Source organism: Chelonoidis abingdonii, chromosome 6, assembly GCF_003597395.2.
Source record: "Chelonoidis abingdonii isolate Lonesome George chromosome 6, CheloAbing_2.0, whole genome shotgun sequence".
NCBI classification, from domain to species: Eukaryota; Metazoa; Chordata; order Testudines; family Testudinidae; genus Chelonoidis; species Chelonoidis abingdonii.
Genome location: NC_133774.1, coordinates 92,199,946 through 92,217,428, shown reverse-complemented (window position 1 = coordinate 92,217,428; position 17,483 = coordinate 92,199,946). Strand labels below are relative to the sequence as shown.

Sequence of the window (17,483 nt, the reverse complement as noted above, 5' to 3'; positions counted from 1 at the left end):
ATGGTAGCTTTGGACCATGGACGCAAACAATCGATTTCGGGATCCCACTGTGGACGCGCTAAACCGATTTTATTAGATCTGTTTTGTAATATCGGTTTAAGCTAATTCGAAATAATCGTGCAGTGTAGACCTACCCTCAGTCCTATTTCTTGTTCAGCCAAAAAAGTTTGTTTACATTTGCAGGAGAGAATGCTGCCTGCTTACTGTTTACAATGTCATCTGACAGTAAGAACAGGCATTCACATGGCACTGTTGTAGCTGGCATCACAAGATATTTACGTGCCAGATGTGCTGTGGATTCATATGTCCCTTCACGCTTCAACCATCATTCCAGAGGACACACAGCCATGCTGATGACAGGTTTTGCTCCATAACAATCGAAAGCAATGTGGACTGACCTATTCATTTTCATCATCTGAGTCAGATGTCACCAGCAGAAGGTTGATTTTCTTTTCTTTTTTGGTGGTTCGGGTTCTGTAGTTTCCACAACGGAGTGCTGCTCTTTTAAGACCTCTGAAAGCATTCTCCTCACCTCGTCCCTCTCAGATTTTAGAAAGCACTTCAGATTCTTAAACCTTGGGTCAAGTGCTGTAGCTCTCTTTAGAAATCTCACATTGGTACTTTCTTTGCATTTTGTCAAATCTGTGGTGAAGATGTTCTTAAAATGAACAATATATGCTGGGTCATCATCCGAGACTGATATAACATGAAATATATGAGCAGGAGACATACAATTCTTCCCCAAGGAGTTCAGTCACAAATTTAATTAACACATTTTTTTTTAACGAGCGTCATCAGCATGGAAACATGAAGGGGCATACAAATATTTAGCATATCTGGCACGTAAATACCTTGCAATAATGGCTACAAAATTGCCATGCAAATGCCTGTTCTCACTTTCACCGTAAATGTAAACAAACTTGTTTGTCTGAGTGACTGGCCGAACAAAAAGTAGGACTGAGTGGACTTGTAAGCTCTAAGGTTTTACACTGTTTTGTTTTGGAGTGCAGTTATGTAACAAAAAATATCTATTTATAAATTGCACTTTCATGATAAAGAGATTGCACTACAGTATTTGTATGAGGTGAATTGAAAAATACTATCTTGTTTTTTACAATGCAAATATTTGTAAAAAAAAAAATAATGTAAAGTTAGCATTGTACACTTTGTATTCTGTATTGTAATTGAAATCAATATATTTGAAAATTGTAGAAAAACATCCACAAATATTTAATAGATTTCAATTGGTAGTCTGTTGTTAAATAGTGTGATTAAAACTGCGGTTAATTGCAATTTTTTTAAATCGTGATTAATTTTTTTGACTTAATCACGTGAGTTAACTGAATTTGAAGCATTGTCAATATTTTAAAAAAATACTAATTTAAAAATTTTTTTAAAGGCACTCCTTTAAAATAAAAGAACAGGAGTACTTGTGACACCTTAGAGACTAACAAATTTGAGTATAAGCTTTCGTGGGCTACAGTCCACTTCATCAGATGCATAGAATGGAACATCTAGTAAGAAATATATATACATACAGAGAACATGAAAAGGTGGAAGTAGCCATACCAACTGTAAGAGGCTAATTAATTAAGGTGAGGTATTATCAGCAGGAGAAAAAAAACTTTTGTAGTGATAATCAAGATGGCCCATTTTAGACAGTTGACAAGAAGGTGTGAGAATACTTAACATGGGGAAGTATATTCAATAATTTACTCCGAAACCTGTCCTTTTAAAATACTTAGTCTCTGTAATTTAACATGTACGATTCCTAAACTCTTGGATTATTTAAGTATTAGCCTGAAGTCTTTTTAAAGATTTTTGAAATGGTTAGACATCATCTAACTGAATACTTACGTGATAACCAGACTTTGATTTAAACTAGCAAAAGAATAGAAGTCATTTTATACCATCACTGAGCTTATGGTGTTGAGACATTTTTCCCCTTCAGTTAGTTTAAAGGAAGTATCAATTGAGTATAGCCATCTGTTTTCTTCATGAAAGAAAATGCACACTGTGTAATAACAGCACATGCATTATGTATAGCTTGCTGTGTAGTATGTAATAGCTGGATACTATTTTTATTATAGGTATCTGTCTGAGTTTCTCTATGCCTGGCTGATGTCAACGCTGAGCCGTGCTGATAGCTCTCAAATGGCAGAAGAGAGAATAATGGAAGAGCAGCAGAAAGGCCGTAGTAGTAAGAAAACAAAGAAAAAGAAAAAAGGTACAATGGGTTTAGAGTGTCTCTCATTTCTCCCATACTGGCATTATACCTGTGTAACTTCACTGACCTCAAGTGGTATGTCTACACTGCAATGTAAGCCCAGGGTTAGTGGGACTCAAGTCAGCTCACTCATGTTAGGGAACCCTGGGCATGAGCACCTACATTGTATTTTAACCCAATGTTGGTACTTTTCTAACCCATGCTCAAACCTAGGATTTTTGCATTCACACCGCAGTGCGCAGACCCGAGTCAAAGTAACCATATCCCAGAGTCCCTAGCACCATCCCTCTCCCCCAGTGTGGCCACTAGGACTGTGGTGCATGGTGGGAAGACTTGACTGCCTGCCCTGCATGTTACCAGGAAGCCGCTCGCTTTGCAAAAGGCCTCATTGTTTTGCTCTCCAGTGCAAACCCAGGAGGCTCTCTGACAGAGTGGGTTAATGATGATCTGGGTTGCTGCTGTTCACAAAGGGGAGGTGGCTTCTGTTTTCAATAGGGTGGATTGCAGATTGGAGGTTGTCTCATGGAATTATGTGATACTTCCAGCTGACCCCAGGGGCCTGAATGAAGCAAGGCTGCATCTACACTGCAAAGCAATAAGGCTCGGACCCTCTAGCCCTGCTGGGACCATGGGTCCAAACCCTGAGTTAGCGCAATTGCTGAGTAGATGCAGTTTGATTAATTGAATATGATTTAATCCATACACCAGCACTTCCCAACTCTTTGCAAACTGAGCCTCTCTTCAGGAAGACAAACTACCTGTCTCTCTCCTTCAACAGCACCATGTTAGCAGCACACTGTGGGAGAAATGTTTACTACTACTGTTCCACACTTCCAGGGGAGCATGCCCATGGCTTGGGAAACACTAGCCTACAAAAAGTATAGCTTTAGGAAGGCAACGTTTGTCTGAGTGTGCGGTGGAGTATGTATTGTCAGATCAAATTTTTATTTTATTCCTAAGAAGTTCTGTCGGGCTCCAGTTCCGCAAGCTTTGAGAATGTAAATTGTCCCATTAAAGTCCAGGGACTACTTGTGAATAAAAGTTAGGTATGTACTTAAGTACCTTGCTTAACTGGGGACCAAATGAACATGTCTGTCTATCTTAATTTAAAAGGAGAGTTTCTAATTTTTAGAGAAGGTGACAGGAAAACCATGTGATGTTTGCAATTAACAATTTTAATGAACTAGTAGTTGCAAAAAAAAAAAATTGCTTGCATTTGTTCTGTAGCATTATTTTGGGTGAAATATCTTTGTATATGGAATTTACAGTTCGCCCTCTGAGCAGAGAGATCACCATGAGCCAAGCATATCAGAATATGTGTGCTGGGATGTACAAGGTAACTCGTTACTGAACAGATGATCTATATAGGGTTCAATTTTGTTATATGGTGGTGATAAGCATTAAAATTTCCCCCTCCCCTTTTTTTTGTAATTTGTGTCCATTCTGTTGTTGGTTCTGAGAATCAAGCCCTCATATTTGGCATGCCAAGCCCTCCTAAAGAAATTTCCTACTCTAAATAGTGTTTTATCAGACATAGCATTATTCTATTTAAAGTCTTCTAATGGATAGGAGTAAGGATGAATAGTTTGCTGAAGCCATTATCTTTAGGCACTGGAACTTGTTTATAGTGCCCTCTCCTGTCACCAAACCAGGTTGGATACCAAAAACTATAAATGATACTAGCTGAAATGTAATAAAACAAGCACTAAAAATATGTTAAAATGGAAGTACCATACAGTGCTAAAAGAAATGGAATGCTGATTCCCTAGCCTCTGTTTTCTGCCCTCTGACAGCTGACTCAACAGAAGTGCTTCAGAGGTGGTTTGATATCTGAGTAGGCTCTTTCATGAATCCACCCTCTCAAGACTAAAAAGAGAAGTTACCTTGCTAACCATTTGCCTAATTTGTTTGGTGCATTATAAAACACACGTGAAAAGTCCATTCTCTAAGCAGACAAATAGACAAGAGTAGAATCCAGAGACAAGAGAAATACAGTTAACCTTTTTGCATCAAATGCCTGGAAAAGTATTTCAGAATTACTTTTTTCCCATCCTCCCGTGTGTACCATTGCTGATTCCAAGATGCGGTAGTGCTTGTGTGTTATGACAAACTGCTACAGGTTTCACTTCGGTCTCTCTTATTCCTTCTTTCCCCTAGACAATGATCGCTTTTGACATGGATGGTAAAGTGAGAAAACCCAAATTTGAGCTTGATAGTGAGCAAGTTCGATATGAGCACAGGTTTGCTCCATTCAACAGTGTCATCACACCACCACCAGTGCACTATCTGCAGTTCAAGGTGAACTCTTTCCAAACAATCTTAAAACACTTAGATTCAACTCTGCCCTTCAATATGTTTGTACGTTTCTTGTAAAATCAGGCCCTGCATGTACACTTACATGCCTAGTGGCTGATTTTATAGCACATATCGATGCATCTCAATGTACTGAAGGACAGTATCGTACTTTTAAGTACTGTTATAAGTTAAAATATCTTTCATTTTTCTAAATTATTTAAGCAAAGTAGAGAATGACAAGAGGCTATTCACTGTATTTGCAGTAAGGAAAGTGAATCTTATTTTTTTCTAAAATTGGACTTTTTTGCCAAGTTTTGTTGCTGTTACTCTTTGTAATATGTGCATTTGTGTGAAAAAAGTCTGTCAAATTTGATATCAGCTAGAATATACATTTAGAAAAGGTAGTTGTTTAACAGCCAAAGTATTGCTGTTGCAGCAAGTAAGCAAGGTATGTGCAACAAATATGAAGGCAGTTTTACATGTAAAATGAACATTGATAATGCAGATCAGACCATCCTTGTTTTGTGTCAACAATGCTATATCATCTTACCTATCTTTAGAATTATGCATTTTATTTTATTTTTTTAAGGAAAAGTAACTTAAAAAAATCTTGTTCAACTTGTGCACGCAAGCCTGTGCTTTATAACCACCTACTCTTACTGCTCTTCCCTTGTCTGTCTTCCCTCCTTAGTTACTCCTCACTGTTTTGCTGCCTACTTGATGGCATCACTGCTGCAAATAGAGTGCAAGCTCTCCAGAGCAGGGATCATGTCATTTATTGGTCCTGTGAGGTGTCGTAGCACACTTTTTGGTGCTTTAAAATAATAAGCTATTTAATAAAGATTACAATACAGGAGATTTAACTGGTTAAAACAAATATTAATTTGACCTCTGCTATTTAGCGATGGTAATATTTTAACCAGTACTCAGTTGATTTAAGGAAAAACTGGTTTAATTAAATATTGTAATTGATTTCTGATCCCAATCAAAGCAATGTAGAAAGGTTTATGTGCTGTTGACTATTAGTTTTAATATATATATATTTATATTTTTTTTTGTGATATTTAGGAAATGTCTGACCTAAATAAATATAGCCCCCCTCCACAGTCCTCTGATCTCTACATGGCAGCTAGTAAACACTTCCAACAGGCTAAAATGATACTGGAGAATATTCCTAACGCAGATCATGAGGTAAGGCTAAACGGAGATGTAGAGAAACAGAAGTAGACGCTCTTGTTTGGAATACATTATTGGCTTTGTCATTAGTTCTAATTGAAATACTTTTGTGATGAATTAAAATGTATCAGAAAATTATCATTTAGTTATTAAAGTGCTCAAGTATTTAATTTAAAATTGTCAACTTCTCACATTGAACTACCCGCTGTAAACAGGTCTGTCGCATCTTACGTGCATTTAACATGCACGATTTCAGCTTTACCCGGTCGGCAAAAACAAAACAAAAAAAAAGAGAAATAACTATTTTAATAATGTACCTGTAGTGCGAGCGATTCCTCCCACCATTCAACTCAATGTAATTTTGACTATACGCGGTTTTCGCTTTACACGCTAACAACGGAACGCCCACGTAAGATGAGACTCGCCTGTACCATGGTTTATAAGAACAGCAGCTTGTTGGGGAAGGAATGTGTCCTGGGCAACATTAAGCACAAAGTCAACCCCTGACAAATAATACTTTGAAATCTGCAGAGGTTTGACAATCATGAGAATGAATATGAAATACCATGTTTTGTATGGTCTCTCTTATATTAAAAATGCTATTGTATTAACAGTTAGTTGCCTTATCAAGCTGGTTAAATATAATTTATATATTTAAAAATGTAGTACAAATTGCTTTGACCTCTTTTAAAATGGGATTGATATTCCAGTCAAAGTATTATATTATGGAAGCAGCTTGATTGATTTTTTTTTTCCCAATTATTTTTTCTTGGCCATAAATTGTCACTTGAAAGTTTACTACTTTCTGTTAGGTCAACCGAATTCTAAAAGTTGCTAAACCCAACATTGTGGTCATGAAGCTGCTGGCAGGCGGTCACAAGAAGGATTCTAAGGTAAGAAAATCACAATCAAATTGAATTTATTGTCTTTAACTACCGAATAACACACTCAACAGTTCCATTTCTGCTACAGCTCTAATAGTTGAATGCACAGTTTCACTTTTTAACTACTCTAAGCCTTAGAGGGAATACAGATCCCTGATCCAAATATGGAAAAAAATAGAATTAAAAAATGTGACCCTTGAAGCATGTTGAGAAGCTGTCATTTCAAGTTTTGAAATTTGTTATGCCCTCAGATGTTTGAACACTGGGAGGGAAATTAGCTGGGAAGCTGCATCTAGAATGTAAATAGCAACAAAGACAGGAGCTATGATGTGGAAGGTGCGGCTAATGATGGAAGCAACAGCAGATGTGTATGGATAGGGTTAGACATTAAGAGGAAGGAGAGAAGAGAAAGCAGCTAATAGCAATGGGTCCAAGGAAGTACAAGTAAGTGGTAGAAGGGTTGAGGATTGGGGAGAAGCAGCAGCAGGTGGGGAGGGGAATGGAAGAAATTAGCTGAGCTTGGGGCAGATAGTGGGTGAGGTGGAGAGTAGAGGAAAGCATTGGTGGGGTAGGAGGAGTATCCAGAATGTGGAAACAGAAATATGGGGAACGCACATTTTGGGCGAAGTACGTGGGTGGACAAGAAGCAAGGTGCTGGTGGGATAGCAGTTAAAAGGGTAGATCAGCATTTTTAGTTTTTAATCTTGTGTTCTTGGAAAGGGAAGCAATTTCAGGAAGATAATTTAGAAAAAAAAGTGATTCACCTCTTCAGTACTCGTGTATGGTTCCAATATAGTATATAAGAGGACTGACTTCCCTAGGCAGTGACATGATGTCTTATGTCTGACTTAGTGAGATTTTAATTTTTCCATCTATCTCCTTATTTTGTATCAGTTCAGTTGTACTTTTCTTTTTTCCCCCTCTATCTGTTGGTACAAGCTCTAACTGAGAAGGCTGATGGCTTCCCCAGATGGCAGTGTCCCTCTTTGCCCCTCACTTGTGATGACTAGTCTTTCAGAGACTATTTTCCACAACTCAGAATAGCTTTTGATGTTGTTGGGATTTTTTAAGTTGATTTTTAGCTGACAGGATTTTCTTGGTTTGTGTTTTTATGATATTTTAAAGCTTAAAAAAACAAAAGAAAAAAAACCAAGTAGGCGAAACTCGCATTTTCTTCCAAGATAACTATGCCATGAATTCCCCTTTCGGAATAAAATCAGTAGTGATGTATGTCAGAGTAATCTTTTAATATTCTCTCTCCCTCTAGGTTCCTCCAGAATTTGACTTCTCTCCTCACAAATATTTTCCAGTTGTGAAACTTGTTTGAAAGACAAGAGATTATTGGATACCTGAACTGTAATCTGTATTTCAGATACCCGCTTTGAAATGGAGTATTTTATACTGTAGCCGGAAGTGAAATGGATCTCTTAGATAAGTACTGTTGTATGGAATATCTTTAGTCTGACTTCCTTACATGACCTGAATGACAACTGCTGTTTTAAAGTGGTTTGTATAATGTTCTATGGGTGAAATGGTTTTTAATCAACTGCATTATTGAACAACATTGTACTTTGTGGTTTTATTACAGATTTAATCATAAATCATTTTAGTGAATTCTGACTGACAGTGGTGTTTGTAAGGCTTTAATAACACTCATGACTGAATGATACAGTACAGTAGAGCCTGTCTGACAGGCACAGCTGAGTTAAAGTGAAATTCTGGTTTGAACAAGGACTCTGAAAATGACATTATAGAATCATAGAAGTGTATGACTAGAAGGGACCTCAAGTTGTTTAGTTCAGTCTCCTGCACTCAAAGTAGGACTACATAATAACTTGACCATACCTGACAAGTGTGTCTAACCTGTTCTTAAAAACCTCCAAAGATGGAGATTCCACAACCTCCTTATGCAATTTATTCCAGTGCTTAACCACCCTGATAGTTAGGAATTTTTTTCTAATATCCACCCTAAACTTCCCTTGCTGCAATTTAAGCCCATTGCTTTTTGTCCTATCATCAGAGGATAACAAGGACATTTGTTGCCCTCCTCCTTGTAACAACCTTTTATATACTTAAACTGTTATGCCCCCCCAATCTTCTCTTCTCCAGACTAAACCCAGTTTTTTCAGTCTTTCCTCATAGATCATGTTTTCCAGACCTTTAATCATTTTTGTTGCTCTCCTCTGAACTTTTTCCAATTTGTCCACATCTTTCCTGAAATGTGGTGCCCAGAACTGGACACAATACCCCAGCTGAGGCCTTATCAGCATGGAGTAGAGTGAAAGAATTACTTGTGTCTTGCTTACAGTAATTCTGCTAATACATCCCGGAATGATGGTCGCTTGTTGTTGCAAGAGTGTTACACTGACTCATATTTAGCTTGCGATCCACTATAGTCTCCAGACCCCTTTCCGCAGTACTCCTTCCTAGGCAGTAATTTCTCATTTTGTACGTGTGCAATTGATTGCTCCTTCCTAAGTGGAGTACTTTGCATTCGTCCTTATTGAATTTCATCCTATTTACTTCAGATCATTTTGAATTTTAATCCTATCCTCCAAAGCACTTGCAACTCCTCCCAGCTTGGTATTCTCCACAAACTTTAAGTGTTCTCTCTCTGCCATTATCCAAATAATTTATGAAGATATTGAACAGAACTGATCCCTGCAGGACCCCACTTGATATGCCCTTCCAGGTTGCAACTGAACCACTGATAACTACTCTTTGGGAATGGTTTTCCAACTAGTTATGCACCTACCTTATAGTAGCTCCATCTAGGTTGTATTTCCCTAGTTTGTTTATGAGACGGTCATGCGACACAGTATTTGCTTCATTTTCTTTCCAGGTACTGAGTTAAACTGAGAGGTCTGTAATTCCCTGGGTTGTTCTTATTCCCTTTTTTATAGATTGGCACTATATTTGTCCTCTGGAATCTTTCCTGTCTTCCATGAGTTTTTGATGATGATCACTAATGGCTCATATCTCCTCATTGCCCAGAACTACTGTAGGGGAAGGGGTGAAAATTCATTGAAAGCAACAGTACACAGTAGTCTTCTCCTGAGGCAAGCAGATGTTTTGTGAAAGTTAGGAGTGGCAGAACTCCTGACTGAGTTTGCCTCACTCTAAGCCAGTACTAAGAATAACAGCTGGATTAAAAAGTAAGACCAGAAGGCAAGATGAGCTGGATTTTTCTTTTTGCAGGAAATTATGCAATTTTAAAATTCTGTGTTCCAAAATGGAACAAACATTTACATTTCCCAAAAAACAAGAAGTTCCAAAACCTTCTTTTTGGGTTGATTGAAATGTTTATCAAAACATTTTGTTCTGAGCTTGACTGAGTTATTAAACACTTTTCTAAATTCAGTTGGAATCTACAAAGGGACCATCACTCGAAAAACATTTAGCTTTCAACAAATTGACATTGATGGTAAAGCGTTCTGCTGGACAACTTCTAACCAGCTCTACAAAATGGTTTAATCAAAGCTGAAACTGAACACCCAAAATTTGCAGACTAAATGTATTAGAAATCAATAATTAAGTTAACTTTTCTCCTAGGTAAATTCAATACAAAAATACTTTAGTGCACTGACCTCTCTATTTCTCTGCATTGTGAAGAAGAATTATTACTAGACTTCCAGGCAAATTGGACTGCTCACTTTCAAAGGAAACCACCTTCTACTGGAAATACACAAGCTGGTCAACAGGTAACATGTTAAGAAACTAGCAATAACTTCTATAAATGTGATACAGTACAGAATACATGAATTAGAAATTGCGTAAATGAACCAGCTCTCTCCTTCCCCTCCAACCCCCTTTCCTCCCCGCACTAGGAGTTAACATTGAAAGTAAACCAACCCTGTTTAAAATTAAACACACATTGAAAAGGATTTAGTTTTATTTTAAAAATGTTTTTCTAAAATTGATCAGGCTTCATTGCAAAAACATTTTGAACAAGAACAAAAATCAGTTCCCCACCCTGTCAAGTTCATAACTTCATTCAGGAAACTCAAGAAGTGAGTACAAATGATTTCAGGCAATATACAAAGCTGTTTAAAACCACAGTTCTGAGTAAATCTAATTTCTCTTGCCCCACTAGAAAAAAGCTTTAGTTTTAAAATTCTTTTCTATACAGTTGTCAGAAGCCCCCTTGCCTTTTACATTTTTAAAAATTACACTTAGAATCTGAATCCTTCAAAAACCATTTGGAAAGTAAGTTTTTATTTACAGATGATTCAGTCCCCCATGTAATGGATGATAGTCAAATTAATGTCCATCTTATTTTTTTTAAGCTGTCTGAGTAATATTACCTAATGGCTGGAAAGTTGGGATAGATAATTTAACTTTTTACTAAAAACTGCAACTCTGTACTGCCAAAGGCAATACATCCCAACTTTGTCCACATTTTTAGAGGGGGTGTCCTCTTGTCTCTCCCATTCTTCTGTCACTCTACAAAATGTTTGTGTTTTTTCTTCTCATGTTTGTATACCCTTCCCCCAAACCATGAAACACAATGTATTGTGAGAGAGAAAGTTTCAGAAATGTAATATTTCTGTGTCTGGCTTTGTTACTGTATAGAAGATAAGATTGCAATGCCTTTCTTAGGACACCTTAGTTACATTATTCAGAAACTCTCAACTCTCGTAAGTGTATCTTGTCTATATGCATTCCTTTATGTATAACAAAGGCCAGATTTAATGCAGCTTCTGAGCACAGCCCTATTTATTGTATGGCAGCTTTATCTAAGATACAAAAAAATTGTGCTCAAATGATTATAGCCAGATTACTGGCACTGTGAGCTATGGCATACAGTACATAACTAGAAAGGAAATAAAGTGCATGAGTAGTGAGTGAAGCATCAGATTTCCCTCGCTGTGAGAGTATAACTTAAATGCAATGTGCAGTCCTTTGTACAATTCAGTCATGCCTACCAACTCTTCTCTCCTCTAATTTTGTTTTACTGTCTTCTATTCTGCATTAGTATCTGACCTGTTGATCTGTATTTGTTCAAATTATAAAAATAGTCCTTTTGAACAAGCAGTTACAGGATGCCAGCTGCTTTCATTTTCTTTTCCCTTGCTGTCTGAAACACTGGACTGTGGCATACAGGCGACCTTCAGTATCAGGGTCCAAATCCCTGTAACCTACCTGCTTTTATCAACCAGGATTTATAAGTGGAATCAAGGACAAAATCTCAGGGGTAGCTAAGAATGTGTGTGATACTAATTGTTTTAAAACAGCATGGTCGAGAACCATCTGTGATAGATGGTGTGGTGGACTTTCCCCACTTTAAACTCCTGCTTCAAGAGGCACCTTGCAGTTAACAAGCAGAGACCAGCACTCCCAAAGCTTTCCTAATGGCACTAGGAGGTACTGTATGTTTGTTGACACAATGAATACATTCAACATGTTACAATAAAAACATTGTACAATAACTGAGTATTCTGTTATGCATAATATAACTTTAATGTGTTCAAGTTTACTCATGGAGTCCCACATAAAAATGTCTTTGAATGCAACGGTGGATGGGTGAAGTAAGGAATATGCATTACACACCATTTTAGCCTTCCCTTAGACAGTGGTAGCTTCAAATCAGTTTGACACAAACCAAATCCTCCTACTAAAATGAGTTGTAAAGCTAATCTACACCTCCTTGCTAGCTTTGTGAATGCAGGTCCAGCCTCTTTGCCATGACCTCCCATGGGAACCATGCTGTTCTTCTGTGGTGAAGAGCGATGATATTACAGGAGGGGAGGGGGGGGAGGAGCTATCCAAAAGCCTTGTAGTAGTTTGAGAGGGTCAGGTCAACTATTCCAGCCTTTGTGATAATAAGGACTAAAAGTACCATTTACTGGGGGAGGATCAGTCTAAGTTTAGCATCTGAAGCACAGGTAGGAATTCAAAATATGATCTTAGAATTACTTTGTTTCCCCTACTTCATGCCATTGTTTTATGATTGTACAACTTAGCTGACTGTAAAAGTATTTCAATTATTGCTAGCTAATTAAGGTTTTAAAAACAGTAAAAAAAAAAAAAAAAATTTGACAAGTCAGAACTCCTTTAAACCTCTAAGAGACAAAGTATAGTTTTAACCATTGAAGCATAGTACTAAAACTTCACAACCACAATCTACTTGATTTGGGACCCTTTTAAAGCCTTGAGACAGCAATCAAGCATTCTAGCTTCACCTGGATCTTTATGGTTGGATTTGTTTACAAGTGATTGAGTCACACATGGTGTGCTTCCTTATTCACAGCCTCTGTCTCTCCTCTTCACCTTGATCAAATAAGTGGTTCTTCATATTCAGATCTTCAGGATTTGGGGCTAGTAAGGGAGGAAAAAAGTGATTCTTAATACTGTAAGAGTTGGAATAATTGATTCCATTTGTAAGAGGTGGAACAACACCAAGAGGAACAACAGCAAGAGAAACAATTGAAAGGATTGGGTCACTGTAGAATAGTGCAATATCACAAGTATCCAGTTATGGTTTGCTTTTACGTATACCATGAAACTGGCCTGAGTGTCCAGTTCTCTCTCATGTAAATAGGGAGAAACTTCACTGAAGTCTTATTGCACCAGAGTAAAATTGGTAATAGCAAAATCTGGCCCCAGCTGTATTCAGAGCAAGCACAAAGGCATCAGAGTTAACTAATCTGATGAATAGAAAGCCAGTCAGTTTCATCCCTCCCAAAACCCTTTTAAGGGGACAATTCTAAAAATACAATATGCTGTGTATAAGGGGATTTAAAAAAAAACAAAACACTCAGGTTTTTACCATGCAAGTTATTTTCATTGCTTGCCAGTGCTGCTTGCTTGTCAGTTTCAGATTCACCTTCATTTTCATCTAGGTTGTAGTCAACTGCTATGTTGTTCTGGTTTGCTGCTTTAGCTCCCTGTTTATCTATAAAGATATTTAGTTTCATTAGTTAGTGGCCAAAAACTTGCCACAGCTGCAGTAGAGCACTGTTGCTAGAAAAACAGTCTCCCTCCTACTCCAGCTCTACAACAGGCTGAATTTATCTCAAACCTTTGAAATTTGATTACCCTCTGCTTAGAGGTTCAGTTCTCAGCTATTCTTACTTGCTGCAGTTGCCTATCCAATTTCAGAACTAAGTTTGCTATAACCCTTGTAGATAGAAGGCTTGATAACATGAGATAGGTAGGGCTGGACGGGACCTTCAAGAGGTCATCTAGTCCATCATGCCTCCTGAGAAGCAGAAATGCATACACCAAGACCATGCCTGATGACATATTTGTCTAATCTGTTCTCAGAAAAGCTCCAAATGACAAGGATTCCATCACCTCCCTAGATAACCTGCTCCAGTAATTAACTATCCTTATAGTTAGATACTAGGAAAAACACTCTCACCTAATCTCCCTTGCTGCAAATCTGTCCAATGGACAGATTACAATTCCCATACCCCAGGATGCTAAACAAGTCAGTGTTCAGCAGAACAGGAAGAGAAAGTGTTAGCAAAAGGTTACAGAAAGAAATGGTAAATGGCAACCAAAGGAGAATAAACTGAACAAAAACAGTAGTAGGTATTAGTGGCATGTGCAAAGGAGCAGAATAATGAACAGCTTCCTCTGTTCAGCAAGATGTTTCAAACAAGCCATAGGGGAACACAGGACTTCAGGATTCAAAATGGTAGTCCACATATGACAGTCTTGCAAGCCTGTCTGTCTAATGACTTGGGACAAATAACTAGTTTTATCATAGTGAGTGTGGGCAAGGAGATTGTGCCTATGCAGGTAAATTTTCGTGACAAGTCTGAAAGACTGATATGAAGAGCAAGTGTTGTATGTAAAGTTAGCCTGACTGCATGTATCACATTTCAAGGAGCATAAAAGACTGTAATGAAGTTCAGAAAACTAATCTTGGGCTTCTTGCTTTCACTTGGCTTTATCTGCAAGATAATATGTGCTAGTACCTGGAAAGCAGAGAACTGGTTTGCAGCAAACCTGGGAGTGGGGGATTCTTTTCATTTTGCTACAATCAGACAATCTTCATTTTCTGGCCTGTGTGAACTCTTCTGCACCACCCTGTTGCCTGTGAGCTTTTGATTAGTACTTTAGATGAAATTCCAGATATAGCTGAGAATGTTGCCACTAAGACTACACCACTAGCAAGATGACTGGAGCTAGAAGTTTTGATGTACTTATAAAGCTCTGTTCACACTAGACATTTTTGCTAGTATTGTAATGTCAGGGGAGTGATTGTTTTTTTTTAATTACATTTCTACCAACAAAGCCTTAGTGTAGATGCAGCTATACCAGGAGGAAAGTGCATTTGGAAGTAGTGCTTGTTTTGCCTGAGAACTGGTATAAACTATATTCAGCAAAAGCTATATCAACGCAGGAATGTGTGTCAGTACAGTGTTACCAGCAAACCTTTTCTAGTATATCCCTGGCTATAATTGAAGCCAAAGATGCATGTCTGCTTAAAAACACACTACTTGCTAAACATTTCAACCTTCGGGCTTAATCCTGAGGGTATGTGCCATCTACAGGAGACTCAGTGCTTCACAGAATCAAACCCACAGAAAGGACAGATACTATACAAGCAGGAGAAATTGAGGGATCTGGCTGGTAAACACTGAGCAATGAACTATAACATAATGGCTCTAGTTCACCAGGTGTGAAGTAATGCAGAGTAAATTCAAACTGCTTTGTCTCCAGGTACATATATAGTACTGCAAGTCTGCCAAGGTAAAGTCCAACACATTACTGTTTAAAAGAATTTCCTATTAAAAATAGGTTTTGGGTGTTTTGCCAAACCAACAAAAACATTTCACCCCTACCTCTCGCTGTAACTATATTTTAATAGGTCAAATCCTATTAGAATTACTCATAAGGAGTCTGATGTGAATGGACGTAGTCGTGTAGATAAAAGAGCAAGAGATGGCCTTACATCTGTAGCAAACATGCAGGACTGCTGATCCCAGTGGAGATTTGGACCCAAACCACTTCAGAACGCAACTAACAAGCATAAGAGCTGGAAACAAATTCTAGCCTCCACTCACAGAGCAAGGAAAGCAGGGAACTTGTCTCTGAGTACCAGTGTCTCACATGACAGACCACTGCATTGTGACATTTTAGAGTTTATATTAATCATTTCTGCACCAGGAAAGAAATGACCCTTGAAACATTTTACAAGATCATTGGCTCTAGATGCAAGCCACTTGGCAGCTAAGTAGCCTGAGTGGGTCTTTGTATTAATAATAATAATGGAGATATACCCATCTCCTAGAACTGGAAGGGACCCTGAAGGGTCATTGAGTCCAGCCCCCTGCCTTCACTAGCAGGACCAAGTACTGATTTTGCCCCTGACCCTTAAGTGGCCCCCTCAAGGACTGAACTCACGACCCTGGGTTTAGCATCCCTCCCTCCCCTACAGTTCAAATGTACTAACCATCCTGACTGGGCTCCTGGTCATCTGGCTGAGCGTCATAATTTAAGAGGTGCTCCCGCTCCACTTCTTCATTGGCAGCATTTTCTTGATTGACAGCATGGCCTGCAGGTGGTTCTTGCATTTTGACAGACTCCCGTTCTGCATCACCTTCTTTAGGAACATTTACCCCCTCATACGAATTTGGTTCCTTTCCTAGTTCAGGAAATAGTTCCTTATGATCCACGGCACTCTTGGCTGAAGCGTGTGGGGGTCCTCGATCAACAAAAAGCTTCTCGTCTTCTGTTTTAGACTCCTCTTTGTTCACTGCAACCAGATCATGTGTCCCTTCTGAAAAGCAATGTAATCAGTTTGTGCACTAAGCAGAGTTTTGATCCTAGCAAAGCGTAAGCCTTTAAAAAGCTAGAACACAATCAACTGCCCTCTGCCCACCTAAGTTCAATTTTTTTCCTGTGCAGGGACATCTCTTTAAGCTGCATCAACTCCAAAGGATGTATAGGCATAAATCAGCATACCCTAAGTTAAAGGTACTATTAGAAACCATTGCAGGATTTGTATTTCATAAGGGCTTTAAAGTCTGTATTGTCTTTGTTTTATGGTAAATAGGGAAGAAGTGTGAATCCCTTTCAGGTTATAGTGAGATCAATTAATAATTGGACATGCAGAGTAGAATTATTTAAATACAGAGAGTTTTAATATTCTATGTAAATACCTATTCTCACAGTATTAAAAGTGTAAAAGACTTGTGTGAGTGCGTGTGCACACACACACTATGCTGTTAGCAATGCAACTGGCTTTAGAGTCAGCCTATTACAAAGTTGACCAGATGCGAGTTCTCCAAATAGCCTGTAGCTGCTTTTGTCTTTAATATGAAGATGCAGCTCAGGGACACTACTGGTCCCAGCATACACTGCTGCCTCATTTTCACTATGTAGCTGTATTCTTACAGCGTTTTGAGATACAATGCACAGGAAGATCCTTATATAAAAAGTCACATTGAAATACTAGCTGTCTGGAATGAGACCTGAAGTATGCTCAGAGTTGTATTTTAAGAAAATTGAATTTCAAACGTATATGATGCTAAGCTGAGAATGTGGCAACCATTCATATATGCATATTCATAGAGTTTTTAAGGTCAGTAGGGACCATTAGATCATCTAGTTTAAACTCCTTTGTATCACAGGCCCTTAAATTTCACCCAGTTACTTCTGTGTTCAGCCCAGTAACTTGTGTTTGATTAAAAGATAACTTCCAGCGGTTGCAGGAGAGTCTCACCTACTAAACACAAACTTATGTTTTAGGCTATTAAAGTCAAGTCCTTGTTTCAGAAGGTCTTCAGAAAAGAGAGCACCTTTTCCATAGCAAATTAGAGATACTAATTTAGGCCTGCTAAATATAACATTGTCCTGTTACTTGCAGTGTACACCTAGGGCTAGATTCACAAAGATTAGGCACCTCATTAGACATCTGAAGTGGCAAATCCAAAATTTAGATCCTC

General features: G+C 38.2%; 2 protein-coding genes across 3 annotated transcripts in view; one reads left to right on the top strand and one right to left on the bottom strand.

Moving 5' to 3' along the window:
• Positions 1-8,196, top strand: part of NAA35 (N-alpha-acetyltransferase 35, NatC auxiliary subunit) — a 43,167-nt gene extending 34,971 nt beyond the window's left edge. For both annotated transcript variants that reach the window (XM_032771150.2, XM_032771149.2), the window contains exons 18-23: positions 2,091-2,227; positions 3,496-3,563; positions 4,385-4,525; positions 5,591-5,713; positions 6,511-6,591; positions 7,850-8,196. In XM_032771150.2, coding sequence (XP_032627041.1) covers positions 2,091-2,227; positions 3,496-3,563; positions 4,385-4,525; positions 5,591-5,713; positions 6,511-6,591; positions 7,850-7,909 — 610 coding nt within the window. In that variant the 3' untranslated portion in view covers positions 7,910-8,196. The remainder of the gene's footprint in view (positions 1-2,090; positions 2,228-3,495; positions 3,564-4,384; positions 4,526-5,590; positions 5,714-6,510; positions 6,592-7,849) is intronic.
• Positions 8,197-10,456: 2,260 nt separating this feature from the next.
• GOLM1 (golgi membrane protein 1) overlaps positions 10,457-17,483 on the bottom strand; it is a 54,483-nt gene continuing 47,456 nt past the window's right edge. The window contains exons 8-10 of the mRNA XM_032771142.2: positions 15,989-16,315; positions 13,352-13,477; positions 10,457-12,900 (exon numbers count right to left, since the gene is read on the bottom strand). Of these exons, the coding sequence (XP_032627033.1) occupies positions 12,827-12,900; positions 13,352-13,477; positions 15,989-16,315 (527 nt within the window). The 3' untranslated portion in view covers positions 10,457-12,826. The remainder of the gene's footprint in view (positions 12,901-13,351; positions 13,478-15,988; positions 16,316-17,483) is intronic.